This window comes from Saccopteryx bilineata, chromosome 6 (genome assembly GCF_036850765.1).
Source record: "Saccopteryx bilineata isolate mSacBil1 chromosome 6, mSacBil1_pri_phased_curated, whole genome shotgun sequence".
Lineage (NCBI taxonomy): Eukaryota > Metazoa > Chordata > Mammalia > Chiroptera > Emballonuridae > Saccopteryx > Saccopteryx bilineata.
Genome location: NC_089495.1, coordinates 142802918 through 142819720, shown reverse-complemented (window position 1 = coordinate 142819720; position 16803 = coordinate 142802918). Strand labels below are relative to the sequence as shown.

The following is a 16803-nucleotide window of genomic DNA, read 5'->3' as shown; positions in this document are numbered from 1 at the left end:
TTCTTGCCCTCAAGTGAGGCAGATAGACAAATGAGTGATGAGAATAATGCAAGGTGACAGGCAGTGTAGAAAATATCTACACGATGTCACCGGTATAAAGGAGTGCCCAACCTGGGAACTCATACTTAGGAGGTGGGGGCTTCCTGTGTCCTTTAAAGCTGAGACTGAAGGAACAAGAGGGCTAATCAGAGCAAGAAACAGTGGAAGTGACATTGTGAAGACCCAGAGTCTGAGACAGCCCACACTGCAACTGCGCCATCCAGGACAGTGGCCGCTGGCCACGTGTGGTTACTGAAGTGAAAGCTTAAGGAAGATTGAATACAACTTAAAATGCAGCTCCTCAGGTGCACTGACCGCATCTCAGATGCTCACTGGCCCCCTGTGGCTCATGGCTGCCATGTTGGACAGTGCAGATGCAGCACATTCCATCCTGGCTATGTATCCTGGGCATGTGCAGGGGAGCACTGCTCTAACGTTGGGGAGGAGGGTGAAGGAAGCTGGTTGGTGTACAGCAGCTGGTTTGGGTTGTCATGCCTGGGAGTGTGTTTTTTATCCTCCCAAAATTTTTCTGCAGGCTTGGGCACCCCTGATTAAAAGTCTGCATTTCTCTCTGGCCCAGATGCTGGGTGGGATGCCTCTGTGTGTCCTATGTGCTTCAAGGCCACAGAACACTTTTCTGAGTTAGAACCCATCGTGTTGAAAGTACATCTTTTCCAAACTGTTACCCTGTCGATGCTGACCATTTTCACACAGGTTTGTGTAACTTACCTTCGAGCCTAAAATGTGAGGGCCTTGCTGATTTCTGGCAGAGACATGTTGGGTGAAAAGAAAAAAAAAATACAAGGAGTGAAATTCCAGAGAGCCCTGCCTAGCCTAAGCTTTAAACACAAGCTTCTTTATGACACCCTTACTTTGTACTTTATAATAATCTAAAAGAACTATAAAAACAGAAATATGAGGTTTTCTTCTCTGATTTCTCCCAGTGGAGGAGTACAGGGACTATCAGCCCCCACCCCGGGGACAGTGACTCCCCCTTTGGTCAACAGCTCTTGCTTTATGTGACAGGGTTGTGTTCAGTTCTGGTCCTGGGTCCAAGAGTTTGTCCTTCATCCCACAGAAGTTGGGACACGGAGGCAGCATTTAGCTCAGCAGGGAAGGGTCATTTGCATATTTATTTTCTATTCTTTCATACTTTTGCTGTGAAGGATTATCACTTATTATCTTCTATAAAAGCCTATTCTCTGATGACAGTTCTGCCAATACAATAAAGAGCTGAGAATAAAATTCAGACATGTCTGTGGAGAACCAAATGAGTTTTGAGTTTTGTGGCCCACAGATGGTTTTCATGAAGATAAGATATCTTACGTGCCGAGTATTCTGTTCACCTCGGCATTAGGATTGCAAACAGGGTTTTAAATACTTAACTTGCTGATTTCCTTTCTTTCAGCAGAGAATAACTAGATATTTGGTAGTATTAACAATGGATAATGTTTTTATTGTTTGTTTAGCATCTAGTATAACACTTATTCTCACACAGACACACACAAAATATCCCTACAAAGTAGCTATAATTTCCTCTGAGGATATGAGGGCCCTGAGACTTGAGGACAGTGAATGCCAGCCCGCCAGCCCTCGGGGAGGGGGGAGGGCACCACGCAGCCACTGAAAGTGATGCCGCAGAGGAAACCGCGAGAGTTTAGATGTTTACAACACACTGTAAAGTGAGCAAAGCAGGTCTCAGACACTGAGTCAGAGTGGTCCCTTGTGTGCTTTAGATAGACACACATGCAGACACGCACTGACAGACACATACACATGCACTCACACTCAGACACATGCAGACACGTACCGACAGACACTCGTGGACACACACATACACACGCACTCACACTCACACATGCAGACACGCACTGACAGACACTCGTGGACACACACATACACACGCACTCACACTCAGACACATGCAGACACGCACTGACACTCATGGACACATACACATGCACTCACACACATACACACACACTCACACTTAGACACACGCAGACACTGACAGACACTCATGGACACACACATACACACGCACTCACACTCGGACACATGCAGACACGCACTGACACACTCGTTGACACACATACACACGCACTCAGACACACACATACACACGCACTCACACTCAGACACATACAGACACGCACTGACAGACACTCACGGACACACACATACACACGCACTCACACTCGGACACATGCAGACACGCACTGACACACTCGTTGACACACACATACACACGCACTCAGACACACACATACACACGCACTCACACTCAGACACATACAGACACGCACTGACAGACACTCACGGACACACACATACACACGCACTCACACTCAGACACACATACAGACACAAGCCCACACAGACACGCACACACTCATGGACACGGACACAGAACACTGGAGAGACAGGCCGGCACAGCCCGGTGTGCGCAGTGCTTGCTGCCCTGACCCGCCCCCTGTGTTGCAGTGTGTGGAGGAGCTGTGCGCACTGCTGCGGGCCCGGGCGCTTCTGCTGCCGTCGCTGAAACTGCTCCTGGAGAGCCCGGACGAGCACCTCCACGAGGTGGCACTGGAGCAGCTGGCCGTCATCGCCAAGGTATTCCTGGGGGCGTGTCTCTCGTTTCAGTTTCCCAGGGGCATGACTCTCACCACATTTTTGGGGGGGGGGGGGCTCTCACTTATGTTTCCCAGAGGGGCGTGGCTCTTATGTACATTTCCTGGGGGGCATAGCTCTCACCACGTTTCTAAGAAATGAACGAATATGGTCATTCTGGTAAGTAATGACCGTGACTCATCTTTGATTGTTTCATCTACAACATTCTCTGACCACAGTGGCTATTACTGCTTTGTCTCCGAAGTGGATATCTATTTATTTTTCACTTCCCAGACTGCTCTGGTTTACAAACAGTTGCTAAACCAGCTCTGTGTTCAGGTGCAGAGGCTCCCAGTCCAGTAGCGAAGCAGGACGTCGGGCTCTTTAGGAAGCTGTCACGGCAGCCCAGGACGGTGAGGGACAAGCCATTTGCACACTTGACGTGGGTTGAAGAAACTCCCAGTCCTGGCAGGTTTTCCATACCTGGCTGTGTGTGTTTGGTTTATCTCCTAACTGTGAGAGAGAGGCTGCAGGTCCTGTCTCCTGGAGCGCTCTGAAGTCTCAGCCTCTTTGTCCTCTGGCAGCATCGGCCTGGAGGGAGGATGTGCTGAGTCAGGGCTGCGCCTGCTCTCCCATGGCTGCTTATCTGCTTATTGTAATTAGGGAGAAACTTCCACCTCCCTTTTTAAATTTTACACTTTAGAATTAGATAGCTCAAGGTTGCATTTTAAAGAATTGGTGGTGTGTGATTCCTACCAAAACCCTTCTGCAGGGAGATCAACCTTTCATTTGAAGTATTTGTATGTTGGAATTATGTGTGTTTGTGTGCTTTTTTTAAAAAACCAAAATGTAAAAGGATGTTGTTGGTGACTACAAAATGTAGTCTGGTGACTAAAGAGGGGAGGAGAAGCTTGGAGCAAAGGTGCATGCTTGCCACAACAGACAGTGAGACTGATGAAAACAGTCATGCGTCGCTCAATGACAGAGATACATTGAGAGACACGAGCAGTTAGGCGATTTTGTCAGTGTGGGAACATCACAGGGCACACTTACACAAACCTAGATGGTCTGGCTGACACACCTAGGCAAAGGGTACAGCCCGTTGCGCCTAGGCTAGGGCACAGAACACTGTAGGCACTTCTAACACAATGGGCACTGGTTGTGTGTCTTTAACATATCCAGACATACAAAAGGTATGGTAAAAATGGGGTAGCAAAGATAAAAATAACCGGTTCACCTATTACAAGACAATTCCCATGAATGGAACTGCAGGACGGGAAGCTGGTCGGGGCACGTGAGTCAGTGAGTGAGTGGGCGCTGGGTAGCCGGGAGGGCCTCAGCCTGGCTACACACCACGGCAGGCTTCACAAACACTGTACCTGAGGCAGCACTGTACTTATAAAACAGCACGAGATTAAATCCCGCACAAGGGGAACTGATACAATCAGGAGACCCAGCGAACACCAGCTGCACAAGGCTGCTGCCCGCATAACACGGCATACTGTTAACAGCAAACTTTTATTTCGCAAGTAGAAAGTACAATCTAAAATAATGATGAAAAGTGTACTGTAGGACAATGGTTTTCAACCTTTTTCATCTCATGGCACACGTAAATGACTAAAATTCTGAGGCATACTGGTTCACCGGTTGGAAATTGCTGATGTAAGAAGTACATCAGCCAGTAAGATAGTCATTCATCATCATCGTCAAGAAGTCTGGACTGTACACAACTGTAGGTGCTGTGTTCTTACACAACTGGCAGCCCAGTAGGTCTGTTTCCACTGGCATCACCACAAACACGTGCTACGATGTCGCAATGGCTCTGACATCACCGGGCCATAGGAATTTTCAGCTCCATTATAATCTTGCGGGACCACTGTAATCAGTGTAGTTCATCAATGACTCGAGATATTGTTATGTGGTGCAGGACATAAATTGATATGACATTTTGTTAATGACAAGCGATTCAGAAAGCTATGTATATGGTTACAAAAAAATGGAACACAGTTGCATTTGGAAACAGTTGCCATGAACAGAGTGAGAAAAAAATCTAATGCCTGATGTAGTTTCAAAGTAACGTAAAGCTTCTGCAGAGACTGAATACCCTCATTACCACTGATAATTGCTCACGAGAGGGGCCTCTCTGGAAACGGGACTCAGGGAATTGAGGGGCTTGTCTGTCAGTGATTCATGGTAAAATAAAAGTTTCATAATGTTGGGAATTTATAAGAAATTAAGAGATACAGTGAGTTTTGTTTTTTAACCTATTTTTTACTGTAAGTACAAGAAATTAGGAAGAAGGGGAAGCTGAGGACAATCAGGCTGCAGATGCCAGGGCTTCCCTCCCTCACCCCCATTCTGTACGTGTTAGCACCTCTGCTCAGGCAGACCCACTGAACTTGGCCATGGGCCCCTTCAATGGTAAAAGTATTTAATACATTGCCTTTCTGCATCCTGTACAGCGCTCTTGTGATGCGCTCCTAAGGTCCATAGACAAGTGCACCAGTTTTGATTTAAAGATTCTTCATCGCCAATGCGTCTGCCAGGACCCAGCCAGAACCAGAGTTCCCTAACTGCTGACCAGGCTTGACCTGACACTCCTCACCCTCACACACGTGTGCATGCACTCGCCCACACTATCAAAATAAGAAACCACGTGGGAGTGCTGTAACACCCAAGTAGTTTTTACCTGGTACTAATTTAACCATGTAACATTTTTTCTGTCTTTACCAAGTGAGAGGAGGGGATGTAAAAAGACAGACTCTTATATGTGTCCTGACCAGTATCCACCCAGCAATCCCCATCTGGGACTGATACCCTGCCCATCTGGGGCCATGCTCACAACTGAGCTATTTTTAGTGCCTGAGGAGGAGACTCCATAAAGCCTTCCTCAGTGCCTAGGGCTGATGCGCTCGAACCAATTGATTCATGACTGTGGGAGGGAAGAGAGAGAGAGAGAATAGAGAGGGGGTGGAGAAGCAGATGGGCACTTCTTCTATGTGCCCTGACTGGGAATCAAACCCGGGACTTCCACAGACCGGGTCAGCACTCAACCACTGAGCCAACCAGCCAGGGACCATGACATTTTCATTTGCACATTGATGTACAACATTGTGCTAACACTCTTTGCTTTTGAAACACCCTGCAGACTGTGATAAGAGATGCAGAGGTGGAAATTGCTAGAATGAGCCACTTACCTACCTCTGAGACCCTTACTTTTAGGGACCTAGTAAGGAGACTTTTAACTTCACACTAAGTGGAGTATTCACATTAGGCTGCTCCATTAAACATGTTCACAGAAATGCTGAGTACTTCAGAATTTTTGCATTCTTCAAAGAGCAAAAGTTTTACAGTAATAAAATATTTTTACATTTTATTTTGAGATAGTTTTATTATTTTTTTAAGTTCATATCCAGTTGTAGGAAATCACCCCCTCTCTTACACCCCCTCCCGCAGCTGCGCCAGTGGCGCCGTGCGTTCCTGTAGTATGGTGTTACACCCGAGGCACTGACACGGGCAAGGCCTCTGGGCCTGCTCAGGCCGCACCAGGGCTCTCTGCCGCCCTCCTTCTGCATGTCTGTGTGTGCAGTTCTGTGCAGTCTCGTTAGGGAGACCCACGTCACCACCACAACAGTCAAGAGTGGAGCAGTTCCGTCACAAAGATCCCTCCTGCTTCCCGCCGTAGCCTTCACCACCTCCCCCCTCCCCCACCTTCCCGCAGCCAGTGCCGACCATTCCCCTGCTCTCCATCTCTGCAGTTTGTCATTTCAAGAACACTCGAAAGGGGAAACCAGATATTACTCTATTACTGCTCCTCCAGTTCCATTAAAAGTTCATGTTACAATTTCAGTGGGCTTTCTTCGCAGGACCCTGATGTGACTCTTTTTAAATCATACTGGTACTGCAGTGGAGGGCTGCAAGGCACCCTCTTCGTCAGCCCGGTGAGCTGCAAGCCCACCTTCCAAGCTGTATTCTCTCTGAGAATAATATTCCTGATAGTGACTTTAAAGCTCATCTGCAGCATATTTCCTACTGGGTGGAATCTCTTGACTCATTTTATCCAAGTAAACAGATGTGTATTTATAATAGTTTTGTACGCTGAGAATCTCCCATCCATAATGGCAGGTCCCTGGTGGCTTCTGCTCCACATTGCTGCTTCTGCTGGGACCACTCAGTGGCTCCGCCCTGCCCTGCCCACCCTTCATAGTGTCCTGGGCTGCAGTGCCTGTTAAAATAATTATTCATGGGCATATAAAGGAAGCCTTTAAGACTTTAAGCACCCAATTAAAGGTCTCTCCCTGATACTAATAATTAGCAGCTTCTAGACACAGCTTCTTGCCAGGCATTATAATAGGCACATCTGTACTTTATCTTAATAGTCCCGTGAGATGATAGCATTCTGGTTTCACAGATGGAAAGACTGAGACTCAGAGGGCACACAGCTAGTAAGCAGCTAGGACTGAGATTTAAACCCTGGGTCCAGCTTCCAAAGTCTATACTCAGCCACACTGGTTTTTTTTTTTTAACGAAACTAGGCAAGGTCCGTTATATTGGAAAGGGGTTATCTCTACAGAGAAATGAAATTGCTGACAGCATCTCAGGCCGTAGGATATAGCGCTGCCAAGGGTGAGAGCAGAGCCGGTCAGCAGCTTCCCCATGCGGGGCTCCCTCTCAAACCCACGCGGTCCCCGGGGTCCTGGCCACGCCGGCTGCAGTAGAGTGCACCCCCTCCCTGTGCTGTGTGCCATGGTCCTGATGGACCTCGTGGGAAGGGGACACTGCCAGGTGAAGGCCGCACCCTTTCTCTGGAACACGGTGATCTTAGTCCTGCCCTGTGGAGTTGTTCAGAATCAGTTGCTTCCATATGCCCTGCCTGCACATTTTAATAGCTGTGATTCTTATGCCCTTCGATCTGGCCACGAAGGCAGGGGACCTCCAGCATCATGTACAGGCACTAGTGTCTAGGTTGGAGGGAGAGCCTCACAGATTCTCAGAAAAGCAGAATTGGATGGACATCTTGATGTAGAACTACGGGCCCTTCCTTTCTTTGTTCCCACTTTAACTTTGTCCAGGGTTCCAACTAACTTGTCCCCCTTAGTGTGGGCTTCTGTTCTACCTGTGGCGGTCCTCAGAATTGCTAGTGCCCATTCCAGTTCGCGCACTCGCTTTCCTTCCTGCCTTGGCGTGCCGCAGTCACAGGAGGTTGGGCCGGGTCCTGACAGCCTTGTCTGGTGTCTGCAGAGCCCTTTGGGTTCAGCGCTAAGGACAGCTTGTTTCCTTCTAGAGTCGCCCAAACCAAGTGAGGTTGAAGTGGTCCAGTTATACAGAGGATCAGATGACGGTTACTGAACTGACCCTTCTTACAGTCACTGTTTCTTTGACTCTTTTAGTACCAGGCTCTTTTTTTTTCAGAATTTTGAGCCTATCTGCTATTTCTAAGTCCCATTTTGACCTGAACATGGCTAGGTATGTCACTTTTGCTGATCATCATTCATCCTGAGACCTCTCTACTGTCAGTCTTCTCGGTGAAGGAAGCTGGGCAGCTGCCTCTCTCACAGAATTCTCAGTTGGACGGACGCCTCTAGCGACAGGCAGTTCACTCCCTGTAGCTGAGCCTGTGAGCCTGTTATACTTCTAGACAGCACTGATGCTGGCTTGAGTTCCTCAGTTTGGACAGACATCTGATCACCCACTGCGTGTGGCCGGGTACTGTGTGCAGGAGTGAGGGAAGGTAGGATATTTGTAAAGCTGAAATGAAATACCATTCCTGTGTTTCAAGGAATTATCTCATGGGGCGGAGGAGGGGGGTTGACATACAATGGCAAGGGATTAAGCAAAATAGAAGGGATGTAAGTGGAACTAGCCAAACTCAGGGCTCTGCAATGGAAGAGTTGGTTACGGTCATAGAGCTGACCAGACTTGGGTTTTCAAAGATTCTCTCCCGTTGTTAGGTTATAAGTCAGATGGTTTGTCCTAATTTTGGTTTCAGAAGAGGTATGGTATAGTATTTAAGCCCACGCCAGCAGTGAGATGAATGCTATGCTGAGAAATGGATTCTGACTATCATTCATATAAATAGAGAATATAAAAAATTACCTACAGGCATTTTTCTTATTCTAAGCATACACTTGTATTGCCCTTTTATTTTTCTGCCTTTATCATTGGTATCTTTAATAACTTCTATTGGTAATAATATATGTAACAGTGAGACAGATATCCTCCCCTAAAGTAAAGAGCAAAATAATATCAAATAATGTTCTCTGAAGTTGTTGAAATGAGGTCCTGCATGTATTATGCTGCTTGGATTCCAGTTTACCTCATTACTGTAATTACTCTTAGCTTCGTATAGATCCATAAAATCAAAGATTACAATTCAGAGAAGGTTCATTACCTATTGTTGAAACAGGAATTAAGCAGATAACATTTAATGGCTTGGAAGGCGGTAGTACTTTGTACTTTAATAGATTTCTTTCCCAAGACCCAATTTCATTTATTCTAAAACTTAATCACTGACACACAAATCACTGATCTCTATCAGAGGGGGCAAGCATTTTTACTTGCTTTATGATATCTATAAGCCCTCTCTTCTTGAAAATGCTTTGTTTCTGATGTGTTTGACTGTAATAAGTTCAGCCGTTTATTGAACTTGAACTCCATACCAGGCAATATGCTAGGCATTTAAAAAAACATAGATTATCTATGGTGGTCGGTATTTCAGATGTGGAAACTGGATCCCGGAGAGATTACCCTTTACAAGGTCACCCCGCAGTTTAGTGAAGCAACCAGGATTGGAAATTGGTCTCTAACCCAGAAGCCTGTCTTCTTTCACAAGCCCACACTGCCTCTCACTGTAATTCAAAGTTATTTGATCAGAGGGATTAAATTAGCGAATCCTCCTGGACTTGTCTCATAGTTATTTCAAGCATCCACCTGAGTCCAAAAATGACAGAGTACATTTTCTTCTTCAAGCTCTTAAAGAGCCGTGTGATTTTTCACCAACTGTATACCAAGGTAATTTATGATTGATTAAAGTGTCACGTATTTTTCAATGTCAGAAAATGATATCTCTATATATATCAGGTCCTCCAAGGGATTATAACTTCTGAACTTTAAGCAATAGAAAAAAAATCGTAAGGAACAGGGCTTTTCCTCATGATACAAAAATATAAAACAAATAAAACAGAACTGTAATAGAATGTTCAGAGCTAATATTTAAGTTATACAAGGAGCAACAGATGTGAAAAGAATGATGTTACAACCCTAGTAAAGGAGCAAAGGACAGATTTGATTCTTCCCACAAGAAGAAACAAAAATGATAGGAAGTAAATGGAAAAGATTTGTCCTTGCCAATAAACAAATTCAAATCCAAGCTTCTCTGAGGTGCCATTACATACACCCTGAATTGGCAAAGTGGTTATTTTTTTCAAAATAGTAACAGAGCTAAGAAATGTACAGTGAAAACTGCCACCATCCTGCACTAATGTCATTGCTATACACTGCACAGGATGTCATTGTGTGCTGGCACTTGCCCCTGGATCCACAGCCAAAAAGGTTCCAGTACCTGATGCCACATGGTGGTCTGCTCAGGCCGCCATACCAGAATGCCACAGACTGGGCGGCTTCAACCGCAGATACCTATTTTCTCCTGGTTCTGGAAGCCATAAGTCCAAGATCAAGTTGTCAGCGGGGCTGATGTCTTCTGAGGCCTCTCTCCCTGGTGTGGAGGTGGCCAGCTTCTCCCTGTGTCCCCACATGGTTGCCTCTGGCCTTGTGTGTGTTTCATCTCTTCTTAGAAGGACCTGGTCATATTACATGAGGCTCCCCCCAAGCAACACCTTAAACCGTAATTACCTCTTTAAAGGCCCTGTCTCCAAACACAGTCACATCCTCAGGCACTGGGGGGTCAGGACTTCAGCGTATGAGTTGGGGTGAGAGTATAATTCATCCCGTAGCACCCCAGTGATACCTCTCCTTGATAATTTATCCTAAGGAAACAATTCAAATACAGGACGTATATGCATAAAAATAACATTCATTTGTAGTGTTTCAATAATAACAAAACCACTAAAACCAGCTGAAATATTCAAATAGCAGAAGTTAAATGGCTTGTTACCTCCATTCAGTAGACTATTTTGCAGCCATTAAAAATTTTAAGAATGAAAACTTTAAAAAGAACATTTTAAAAAATTCTTATATAATGAGGAAGGTGGAATACAGATAGACACCTTAGGGTTGTGAGAACGATCTCCGCTCCTGGATGATTGCTGGGCAGAAAAGGAGGAGGGAATGATTTTCCTGTGGTGATCCAGATATAGGTGACTTCTTGTTTGAAACTATTTTCATTTCTCGTTTTCTTTCTATTTCAGAAATAAAAGTAAAGGAGGTTAGAACGAGTACCAGGTAGTAAGAAAGCAGCAGGCTTCCGCGGTCGTCGTAGCAGATCTTTAGTGCCTTACGTTAGAATGTTGCCCAAAAACACTAGAAACGAAGACAGTTTGAGGCTTAACAGATTGATCTGTCCACTCAGCCTGTGGAGAGGCGGCTTTGGGGCGCGGGGTACCTCTGCTGTCCCAAGGAGACGGGTTCAGTCTGGCCTTGGTGCCGCTGAGGCCAGCTGCCAGGGTGTGGAGAGCAGCAGTTGCGGCTGCCGGTGCGTGACCTTGGACCATCCTGTCTGGTCTGGCTCTTCCTCTTTACATGCACATGTGGTGTGACCTTGGGCCATCCCTGTCTGGTCTGGCTCCTCCTCTTTACATGCACATGTGGTGTGACCTTGGGCCATCCCTGTCTGGTCTGGCTCCTCCTCTTTACATGCACATGTGGTGTGACCTTGGGCCATCCCTGTCTGGTCTGACTCCTCCTCTTTACATGCACATGTGGAAATAGGGCCCTTGTAGGGCCCTCTTCTTGTTCTGTAGTTTTCTGTTCTCTTTTTACCCCACCGTGCACAGGATCATTGTCTGTGAAGTGTTTCCTGTGCGCTGGCCATTAGGAGTCACACCCTGCCCTTGTGTGCGTCTTGCAATGAGCCAGAATCAGGGAGAAAGTCAGAGATGAAGTAGCCACTTTAATTTTCTCAGCACTCAGATTACGAGAAGCTGAACCAAAATTTGCGCACAACCTCTCCCTGGCTACTGCCCATGGTCAGTGGAGGTCAGCGACCTCTGACTCGACCTGATTTTAGGGAACCCCCAGGGGCGGGGCCAAAGGAGACAGTGTGTTTCACTTCTGTGACTCAAGCCTCAGGCTTTCCCTGCCGGGATGGTAGATAGCGAGCTTTTCCGGTGGATGGGTACGCTGTCCTTCCCTCACGCTCAGCCTGCAGGGACATGGACAGCTATTAGAAATGCTGGGTCCATCCAGTGGGAAGCCGATGTTAAGGATGTCATGTCACTGGGGGGAAACAAACAGAAAAAAGGGTGAGAGGAGCAGCCTCTGCTGGCATTGACAGAACCTCTGGGTCTCCATTGGCTGGAAAAACCCATCCCTCCCTTCCTAGAGTCTCAGGGCTCCAGAGTGAGGGCTGGTGAGTGAACAGGAAGAACAATGAAGGTGTCCCAGCTTTGAAGACTCACTCAGGGCAACAGAGAAAGCACTGTCCTGCAGTGTTTGGATTCTGAGCCTTTTATCCATGTTTTCTCAAACACTTGCCAGCAGTGTCCTGGGGCACGCTGTTCTTTCCTGGAGGGTGTGGTGGAGGGATGCTTGATTTTTAAGGGTGAATGAGAAGAACATGCACAATCACTCAGATGCAGTGTGCACGCGCACCTGGAGGCTGCAGCCTGCCGTGAGGGAGGTGAGCTTTGGAGTTTCTCATTCATACGTGGATCCATTGCCTAGGCTGAGCTCCTAGCACACAGCCCGCTTGATCCTGGGCACGGGGGATGGGTGTGAACAAGGGAGGCCAGATCCCAGCTCCGGAGAAGCACGTGCTCTGGAGGGGACCGACCTTAAACAAGCAAACGAGTCAGAGATGTGGGCGCTCCTTCCAGCTCACCGCTGAACAGCCCTGTGACATTCAGCTTGTGACTTAGACCCCGCCGAACCTGCTTTTCATCTTTCAGATGAGATTGTAACTGGCTCCGTGGGACACGTTAAGGCTTAGCGTGAACGTGCTGGTCGGCCCTGGGAGCTGACACAGTTACGGTGGGGATCGCACCTCGGGAATAGGCTCTTGTTTCCTACCTCTGGGGCGGAGGAGAGGAAGGAGGTTGGAAGGAAGGAAGACATGTAGAACTCACCCCTGTGCAGAGTATTGAAAGCTCTGCGTCCCCTTGCAGCAGAAAAGCTAGTCTTTCGTGCCTATTGTGTTTCTACCATCTGTGTCCAAAAACAGAAACAAGCAAACAGAACGTGCTCAGCTGAGCTCACTTTAGTGTCGTCAGGAGTCAGAGGTGGGTGAGCTGTGTGCACAGGTGTAGATGGAGTGAAAAGCAAAGAAAAGAGGCCCAGGGTTGGCAGAGACTGAGTCCACTCTGTCTGACTCTGCAGAGACAGGTCCTCATCCCGAGCTGTGCAGTTTACAGACATGTGACCGAGTGCAGTCATGCAGCCCATTGGGCCTTTTAACAGCTGCCGACTAAACTGACTGCTGAGACAGAAGGATGCTCTGTGCCCAAGCAGCTCCCGGCCTGGCGCGGAGACAGTCGCATGGGGGTTCCAGAAGACAACGCGAGAGGCATCTATACGGTGTCTCGGAGTGTGGAGGGGGGAGGGGTCAGCTGGGCCCAGAGATTCAGAGAAAATGTCACCAAGAAGCTGTCATTGGAGCTGACATTTATGCTGGGTTTTGTGGGATCACTGGGTTATAGGAGAGGCGCCACCTCCTAGTGGGGAGAAACTCTTACTCTCAGAACTGCTTTTGCTTTAATTTCTGCGTCCAGTGGACACGGTTGGCCTCCTCACATCAGTCGGTAACCTTACCTCCCTGTCACAGAGCAAGCAGGAAGAGCACAGAGTATGTAGTACGGGACAGCTGGCCTGAACACGAGTTAATTGGCTTTGAAATGCCACATTATTTTCAAGGTTCCTACAACCAAAATTATTAGAAGTGCACAGCGACATTAAGAGGAACCTGTCATGGTGCTGTATTTTATGACAGCACAACGTAAATGAGGTCTGAATTTCGAGATGCAGTTAGTGTTGACCTGGTTCCTTACAACAATATGGACAATAATAGGAAACAGAAAAACGTGAGAAACCATTCATAGACTAGCAGAGGGGAGCAAGGGGGCAGTACAGAGAGGACACGCTGAGAGAGCCCGTCAGCATTTCAGAAAGATGAGTTTCTAGGGCTGAGCTTTCTAGGGCTTTCCACGAGAGCAAATCATCCTGTCTATGTCAGTGGGGTTGAAGTGGAGGAGAAGAAAGGTTTTCTTGTTGCTCTGCCTGCAGGGGAGCGTTGGGGTCTAAGAACATGGGCCCTGGTAAAGCCTGAAGGAAATGTAAATGGGAAAAGCCCAGCTCGGGAGTCAAGATCGATCTCGGTTTGGATTCGGGGCCCGTGACTCACTGACAGTGATGTTAATCAACATTTATTTATTTATTTATTTATTTATTGTGTTTAGTAGATTCTAGTGTCGCCTGAAGCAGTGTTCTTACACCTCTGTTTCCCAGTCGGTAAAATGGAAAGTAGAAGGACCAGCGGGAGAGTGGAATTGGGAGGCTTAGCGCAGTAACACAGCAGAAGTGTTAGCGCAGTCCCTGGCGCTCAGTATACGTGAGCAACGATTCAGGGGGGTTCTTGGTACATTCGTGTGTCTCATGTTAAAAGGAAACCGTGGCTGTCATCTCTGTGGTTGTGATCTCAGAGGTGCTTATGCCCTAATGTGCTCTTTGGAGCAGGCACCTGGGGAGAGAGAGGTGTTTTATAAGGACAAAGGCAGAGGGGTGGTGCCCAGCAAACCAGCATGGTGTGTGATGGGTCTACAGGTGAGAAGTAAGTGATGCCAGCCTCATGCCTTGCCTGTCTTATTTCTTGAAGGTGAATGCTTCAAATTGCGACCAAGAACTCCTTTCGCTGCTCCTGGATGCCAAGCTGTTGGTGAAGTGCGTCTCCACCCCCTTCTACCCACACATGGTCGAGCACCTTCTGGCCAGCCCTCAGCAGGGCCGCTGGGACGCCGAGGAGCTGGCCAGACTCCTGCGGGAGGCTGGCCACGAAGCCGAAGCCGGGTCGCTCCTCCTGGCCGCGAGGGGGACGCACAGGGCCTTGCGGACTTTCAGCACAGCCCTCAGTGTGGGCCGGCTCTGGCTGTGAGCACACCGGCCAGACTCACGCGCACCCCCCCGCCCGCGTCTAATCCTGGAGGGCAGGAGCAGCCAGAACCGAATGCTGTTCCCAGATGCAACGCATCCCTGTAGATCATTCTCAGTGGTTCCAGCAAATTCAAAATAAAGATGTACATAGATGGTGAGCAAGCCACCATTTATGTCCTTGATTACCGACTCGGCGAGATGCAGCTCATCCTCCTACCGTTTGGACTGCCTTTTCTGGGTACAATACAGTGAAAGCACCTTAGTCGCGTGCGGTGGGGGCAGGGTGAGACGGGGAGTGGCTGTGGACTGGTTAGTGTCGGGAGCAAACGTCCTAGGGTGGAGGAAGCATGGACCTGGATTCTAGTCTCAGCGACTCTGGGCAGAGCACTCCACCCTCTGACCCCTAGTCTGGCCTGTATAAAATGACAGTCCTGCTGTTTGTCTCCTGAGGTGGGTGAATTATGTGAGGCTATGTGTCTGAGGCTCTGTCAGAGACACAGTAGGGGCCCAAGAAATGTCACCCTTCCTCCCCCACTAGTGGGATAGTTTCTGAGCTGTGATCTTAAGGCCACAGCCAGATGGTCAGTTCCAGCACACGAGGCTGCCTGCTCCATTAGGGGTCCTCAGAACTATCGGTGTCACCATGTGAAGGGTGAGAATCTACAAGTCTGTAGAACCTCCCTGAGCAGTGGGTGGGCGAACAGAGCCAGCCAGCACACTTACAGGCTGGATAGGCCCACTGGGGCTCACTGATTTCCATATGGCCACTCACAGTGAGGGTGTGAATAGCAAACATCTTAAGGAGAACCAGTCCAGAGGGGGTTCCCAGAGGTAGAACCCTGATGCCTAAGTGCTGAAGCCTGCGCTCGGAGGTGGAGGGCTGGCTCAGGCTGGACGTTCTGGACTTTGCTCTCCTGAGAGTCTCACACCAGATTCAAACCACGCCACAGCCCAGGCAGCAGCTGAGGAAAGAAAGCAAAGCTGCTGACTGACCCCTCGATGCACACCGGGCTCTACCTTGACCCCACATAAGGAGAAAGGGTGGCCATGCATTAATCAGAAGGCTTAGTTTATATAGACGAGATAATATATAGGACAATTCTTGGTTATAAGGAATAATTTTTTATTTGTGTAAGTAATTTGAAAAGTTACTCTGGTCAGTCACCATGTTGTGCTGTCAAAGCTGGTGACCACATGTAACGCGGCGCATGGTGGGTTTTCGACGTGGAGCACACAGGAGCAGCCTCGCCTCCACACGTCCTCCCCACACTGTCCCAATGCTCTGCACACACGTGCCGGGTCACCTTGCAGTCTGTCATTGTCCTCGTTGTCATCATCATCCTCATCAGTGGCTTCACCTCATGTCCGCTCCTGTGGGTGCAGCTAGAGACCTCTGACAAGTTTTCATCCTCTTGAGAGAAGACTTACTGACATGACAGCCCACGCCCTTGCCCTCTGACCAGCTGTCCCCCCAGGACTGACTTCCTGGCCTGAACCTTCGGCAGCACCTGGAATTTGGGAATGGTTTGCACAGTTCTCTAAAACACTTCCCAGGGAAGAAGTCAGCATATTTATCCTAGTTAGGTAACATCTGTCCAGACAGACCCATGAGGCCAAAATGGCCGTGAATCCAGACGGCACCTGCTGTACCAGACGGCATTAGTCAAGCCATTGCCCACTGGTCACTTAGATTTTCTCTAGCCTTACAGCCGACTTCCATCACTTTAGGTGACTGGAAACATCAAGCGAGCAGGGGTCTGAGATCACATAGTGGACCCAAGGGCAAGCAGGAGTGAGCATCGGGTAGCAGATGGCCTTGATGTGAACACTGTAAGGCCTTTAGGAGCCCTGCTTTCCTGACCCTTATTTTCCCATGCATAAGTACGGCTAATAATG

General features: G+C 48.2%; 1 protein-coding gene across 1 annotated transcript in view; it reads left to right on the top strand.

Moving 5' to 3' along the window:
• Positions 1 to 15096, top strand: part of NBAS (NBAS subunit of NRZ tethering complex) — a 352849-nt gene extending 337753 nt beyond the window's left edge. The window contains 2 exon segments of the mRNA XM_066234551.1: positions 2524 to 2652; positions 14633 to 15096. Coding sequence (XP_066090648.1) covers positions 2524 to 2652; positions 14633 to 14908 — 405 coding nt within the window. The 3' untranslated portion in view covers positions 14909 to 15096.
• Positions 15097 to 16803: the final 1707 nt, after the last annotated feature.